The 6000-nt window shown below is 49.5% G+C and overlaps 1 protein-coding gene across 12 annotated transcripts in view; it reads right to left on the reverse strand.

Annotated features, from left to right (window-relative positions):
• The window catches only part of CATSPERG (cation channel sperm associated auxiliary subunit gamma), a 29623-nt gene extending 23976 nt beyond the window's left edge, over nt 1–5647 (reverse strand). For 4 of the 12 annotated variants that reach the window (XM_020881616.2, XM_020881606.2, XM_020881607.2 and 1 more), the window contains exons 1-3: nt 4920–5387; nt 3830–4113; nt 3686–3742 (exon numbers count right to left, since the gene is read on the reverse strand). In XM_020881616.2, the coding sequence (XP_020737275.2) occupies nt 3686–3742; nt 3830–4113; nt 4920–5281 (703 nt within the window). In that variant the 5' untranslated portion in view covers nt 5282–5387. Of the gene's footprint in view, nt 1–3685; nt 3743–3829; nt 4819–4919; nt 5390–5552 lie in introns of those variants that run through there. The other 8 variants (XM_020881610.2, XM_020881612.2, XM_020881614.2 and 5 more) reach the window with 8 other exon arrangements.
• Between the last annotated feature and the right edge of the window lie 353 nt (nt 5648–6000).

A 6000-nucleotide genomic window follows, 5' to 3' on the forward strand; every position in this document is an offset into this window, starting at 1 on the left:
TGGAACCCAGGTCTCCCACACTGCAGAAGGATTCTTTACCGTCTGAGCCACCAGGGAAGCCCATGCATACTGGAATGGATAGCCTATCCCTTCTCCAGAGGATATTCCCGACCCAGGAATCAAACTGGGGTCTCCTGCATTGCAGGTGGATTCTTTACCAGCTGAGCTACCAGGGAAAGCTCATTCTCGGGTATAGAACAGCATTAATATTTCATTTTTTTGGCTGGATCATGGGGTATGCAGGTCCCTGATAAGTGATCAAACCCATGCTCCTGGCACTGGGAGTATGGAGTCTTAACCACTGGACCACCAGGGAATTCTCTAGAAGAGCATTAGCAAAGGCTTGGAGGCATCCCCAAGAGACAGCTGTGCTCAAGTCACTGTGGGCAGGAGTGTGGGGAGAGCTATGAGACACAGGTGGGAGATAAAATGTCTGATTCCTTTGGCACAGGCCTTCATCCTGAGGAATGCCTTGGCCAGGGCCCTTTCAATCCTGCCCCCTACACCTGTCCCAGCCCTGCCTCTGGCTTCCAATCACAGGGGAGCAGATGCTGGTGGGTTGGGGAGCTCTTCCCTATCAGGGCTATAGTGGCCACAACTGCCCTGATGCTGTCCACACTTAACTCTTGCCTGGACCAAGCATCAGCCTCCTCCCTGTCTCCTTGCTCCTGCTCTGCCCCCCATTCAGCCTGTTAACACTTGAATCTCATCACATCCCTCCTCTGTTCAAAACCTCATGGCTTCATCTTACTAGAGAGAAAACCAGGTCTCACTCTCCCCTCCCACTGTCCCCCTCGCTGAGTCTGCTCCATCCACACACGGGCCTCTGGGCAGTTCCTCATATACCGGCCTCGGTCCTATTTCAGGGCAGCTGCACCTGCTGTTCCCTCAGCTCCAGTGTTTTCCCCAGTTCTCTCCCTTTTCATCATTCAGGCCTCTGCTCAAGCTCTTCAGAGACCTTCCCCAAACACTCCAGCTAACACCTTCACCTCATTTTATTTTCATCTTTGCACTGATTACACTAATAAGTTGTTTTCTGTATTTACTTGTCAATTGTCTGCTTCCCTGGTGGGCTGAATCCAGAAGCATCAGGCCACATTGTTTATCACTGTACCGCCTCCCCAACCCATTGTGAAAAAAATAAAAAGGCGGTCTGACTCAGAGTACATGTTGCATGAACAGATAAAGGAATGACTATCAGACTTTCACAGATAAGGAGAGAAAGTTGATAGAGTCAACTCTCGGCCCAGGTCACTCTCTAGAAACTTGTTGCTAGCATTCACTTTCTGTGAACCAGCCACTGTGCTCAGTGCTTCATACATATTTAATCATTTTATGAAGTGGGTATGATCATTATTGTAGCCTTGTTAAGGATGAGGAGACTTTGGTACAGAGAAGTTAAGTGACTTGCCTGAGATCACTCAGCTGTTAGGAGCAGGACTGGGGTTGGAAGCCAGGCAGCCTGGCTCCAGAGCTCAAAGGATTCACTATCATGCTATACTTCCTCCAGATAAATATGAGTCCATGGTAGATTCAAACCCAGGTCTGTAGCCTTCAGAACTTTCAGTTCTAAACCACAGCATTCTGCTTATTTCAGCCAAAACAATTTTAAAGAACAAACTTGAAGGACTCAGACTTCCCAATTTGAAAATTAATACAAAGCTACAGTGATCAAAACAGTGTCATACTGGCATATGGACAGACATATAGAACAATGGAATAGAATTATATCCAGAAATATACCCTTATACTTATAGTCAATTGATTTTTGACAAGGATGTCAAGACAATTCAATGAGGAAAGAATAATCTTTTCAGTCCTGGCATAACTGGATATTCCCAGGTAAAAATTAGACCCCTACCTCACACTGTATACAAATACTAACTCAAAATGAATCAAAGGCCCACATAAGAGCTAAAACAAACAAACAAACTCTTAGAAGAAAACATGGGAGTAAATTTTCATGATCTGTGGTTAGGTAAAGCCTTAGACAACACCAAAAGCACCAGCAACAAATGAAAAAAAAAATAATTGGGCTTTATCAAAAATTAAAACTGTGGTGCCATTGTATGATATGTGAATTATATCTCAATAAATGTAAAGCTTTAGTGTTTTAAAGGACATCACTAAGAAAGTGAAAAGGCATGGAATGTGAAAAATATTTACAAATTATATATCTGAGAAGGAACTACTTTCCAGTATATAAAAAGAAATTTTATAATGTTATAAAAAGACAAATAACCCAGTTTTTAAATGGGCAAAGGATCTGAACAGACATTTCTCCAAAGAAGATAGATAAATGGCTAATGGGCATATGAAAAGATGTTCAACATCATTAGTTACGAGGCAAATGCAAATCAAAACCACACTGAGATGCCATTTCACACATACTAGATGGCAAGAATCAAAGAAATGGACAACAACAAATGACAATATAGACAAACTGGACCCCTCATACACTGTTTATGAGAATGTAAAATGACATGGATTTGCTTTGGAAAACAGCCCAGCAGATCCTCAAAAGTGAAACAGAGTTATCATGTGACCCAGAAATTCCTTTTCTAGGTATATACTGAAGAGAACTGAAAACAGATGCTTACACAAACATGTATGCACATGTTCATAGCAGCATCATTCATAATAACCACCCTCAAAGTGGAAATAACTCAAATCGCCATCACTTAATGAATAGCTAAGCAAAACGTAGCACATCTGTACAACTGAATATTGTCATTGTTCAGTTGCCCAATCATGTCTGACTCTTTGTGACTCCATGGACTGCAGCATGCCAGGCCTTCCTGTCCCTCACCATCTCCCAAAGTTTGGTCAAGTTCAAGTCCATTGCATCAGTGGCTCATCCATAAAAAGGAAATACTGATCCATGTTATAACATGGATGGGTCTTGAAAACGTGTTAAGTGGAAGAAGTCAGATACAAAAGCCCACATATTACTTGATTCCATTCTTTATATGAAATGTCCAGAATAAGCAATTTCACAGAAGTAGAAAACAGTGGTATCCAGGGGCTCGGGAGGGTGGGGGTACAGGGTTTCCTTTTGAGGTGATGAAAATGTGCTGGAACAAGATAGTGGTGATGATTGCACAACTTTGTGAATATACGAAAAACTATTGAACTGTTTTTTGTTTGTCTTTATTTTTGGCTGTGCTGGGCAGCTTGCAGAATTTTAGTTCCCCAACTAGGGATCAAACCTACGCTCCCTGCACACCAAGCCGGGAGTCCTAGCCACTGGACTGCCAGGGAACTCTTGAATTGTATATTTTAAAATGGTGAATTTTAGGACATGTGAATTCTATCTCAATTTTTAAAAATATTTTCTTTACTTTATGAGGAAAATATCTATGTTTCTTTTTCTTTTGACCCCAATATCTGGCACGTGGGATCCTAGTTCCCTGACCAGGAGCCTAACCTGTGCCTCCTGCAGTGGAACCTTTCAGTCTTAATCACAGGACCACCAGGGAAGTCTTTATATATCTCTGTTGTTTTTTTTTTTTTATGGAAATCAAAAGCTAACAAGCACCAACTATGTGCCTGGTGAGATACCAGGAATCTTCTTGAATCTTTAAGGTCCCTGGGGTTCAATGGTGCCATGCCTATTTAAATGTTAGAAAGGGGGAAAACTGAGGCCCCAACAGAATAAGCGTCCCCCGCCCCTGCACCCACTTACCACATCTCCTGTGCAGGAGTAGTTGATCTTCAGGTAGTAAGGAAAGCCCAGGTATGTCTGCAAGGAGATGGTGAGCAAATGTCCAGAGCCCAGAATGGTGCAGCTCCAGGACCTCTCCCATTCGGCTGCCCCCAGTCTCCTCACCTCGTCGGGGTCGACGGGTGCGTCCACTAGCAGGTCGAACACTTTGTCCACTGTGTACAGCTCTTGATCGACGAAATGATCGATCGCGTCGTTCTTGCCTACTGACTCTAAGTTGTTCAAGACAACCTGCCAGGTGCACTCCTGGGTTTCCTGTATCGCCCACAACCTCCACGGTGCCAACAGCACCACCAGCAGTGCCCACAGCGCCCGCGGGACTCGGAGCCTCGGCCACGGAGCAGGGCCAGCAGGAAACATCTCGGGCAAGTGGGTAACGTGGCTTCAACCTGGAGAAGGCGGAGGTCACCAGCCGGCTAGACTGTTCTAGGTAGGCGCCGTCTTAGATCCCGCCTTATTCCTGCGCCCCGCCCAGTCCCTGCTCCTGGCCCCACCTGTGCTCAAACGTCTGGCCCCACCCCTATTCTTGCTCCTCGCTCCACTCCTACTTTTGCTCCTGGCTCCGGTCCTGTTCTTGCTCCAGGTTCCTCTCCTGCTCTCGCTCCTGGCTTCTCGCCTGTTCTTGCTCCACGTTCCTCTCCTGCTCTCGCTCCTGGCTTCTCGCCTGTTCTTGCTCCATGTTCCTCTCCTGCTCTCGCTCCTGGCTTCTCGCCTGTTTTTGCTCCTGTCTCCGCCTGTGCTCTTGCTCCTGGCTTCTCTCCTGTTCTTGCTCCTGGCTCCACCTCTGCTCCAGACCTCGGGCCGGCAATTACTGCTCTTCCGGACCCCACCTCTGCTGCTACTCCAGGGCTCTCCCCTACTGTTGCTCCTGGCCGTGCCCTTACCCCTGGTTTCGCCCCGCCTCCCAGCCTCACCCCTTAACCTTGCCCTATCCTTCTTTCCTCTGCCTCTGCTCTGCCTCCGACCCCTACTCTTCAGTCGGTCTCTATTTCTGTTTCTCGGTTTAGCTATGCCCCACCTATTGCCCCCAGTTCCTCTCCTCGCAAACCTGAGCCTGGCTCCGCCCCCACGTCTTGCCCCGCCCCCCCACATTTCTCCGCACCGCCCCTTTCTCCGTGCTCGGGCCCTGCCCAGGTACCAGATCCTGCCTCTAGACCCGTCCCTCTCCCGAACCTGCGCCTTCCCCACGCCCCACCTCTTCCCCTGTCCTCGCTTCGATTTCTCGCCTGTAGCTTGCCCCTCGCTCGGCTTCTGCGCCTTGTCCCTCCCCTTATCGACCCGCCCTCCCCCCTCATCCTGGGGGAGGTGGTCTTCCCAAGCCCGTTCCTTGCCCCGCCCCCTCCTATGACCCCGCCCCTTCTCGGTGGAGACCGTTTCTTTGCCTCGGGAACTCTCCTCGCCGTTGGCCTTCCGCTCGCTCCGCGCCCTCTCTGTGCCCTGCACCTCCTCGTTCCCTGCCGGCGCTGCCTTGTCTGTCAGCACTTTCTCGGTCCTCACCTTCCCCCTGAAACGCGGTACCTTGTCTCCTCCCCTCGTCTTCTCGCCACCTCTTTCCATGCCCTGGACAGCCCAGCTCTAAGCTCCGCCTCTTCTAGCCCCGCCCCTATGCATCGCCCGGCTCCTTCTCTCCGCCTCTCCAGGCTCCTCGCCCCGCCCTCTCCCCGCCCCGCCCCTTCTGTGCCCAGTCCCTGGACTCTCCTCCTTTTCCTCAGCCTTTCCCCGCCTCTCCTCCCCCCGCCCCTCTCCGCCCCTTCTTAACCCCGCCCCCACCCCCCGCATCCCTCCCAGGGAGGCCCCAGACCTCCCTCTTCTCCCTGCCCGGTGGTACCAGTCACTAAGTTAAAACCGGTCAACCGTCACTCTGCCGCTCCAGTCCCGCCCCTCTTGCCCGATCTCAAAATGGCCGCCTACACTTCCACAACCGACTTCTGCCTTTCGCGAGGCACGCCAGCTTCACCCGCCTGTCTCCGTGGCAACGCGCTTCCAGACTAGCGCTTACGGCTTAAGGGACAGAGGGAGGGAGAAGCTCAACACTCGCGCGGGCCCAGGACTGCTGAGGGAACTGCGGACGAAGTTTGTGTTAGGAAGGCCTTCAGGGAGTTCCTATTGGTGATTCTGGCCTGTTTATCCTTCTACCCAATCAGACTTTGCTATCACAATTCTAGTGAAAAAAAAAAAAAAAATTAGGGCCGTGTGGGAAATTAATCTGACTGCGGCTTAACACCCTCATCTGCAGAACAAAGACAAAGGCAGTGATCTCATAGCGTTGTCTTGAG

Source organism: Odocoileus virginianus, chromosome 20 (genome assembly GCF_023699985.2).
Source record: "Odocoileus virginianus isolate 20LAN1187 ecotype Illinois chromosome 20, Ovbor_1.2, whole genome shotgun sequence".
In the NCBI taxonomy this organism is placed as follows: Eukaryota; Metazoa; Chordata; class Mammalia; order Artiodactyla; family Cervidae; genus Odocoileus; species Odocoileus virginianus.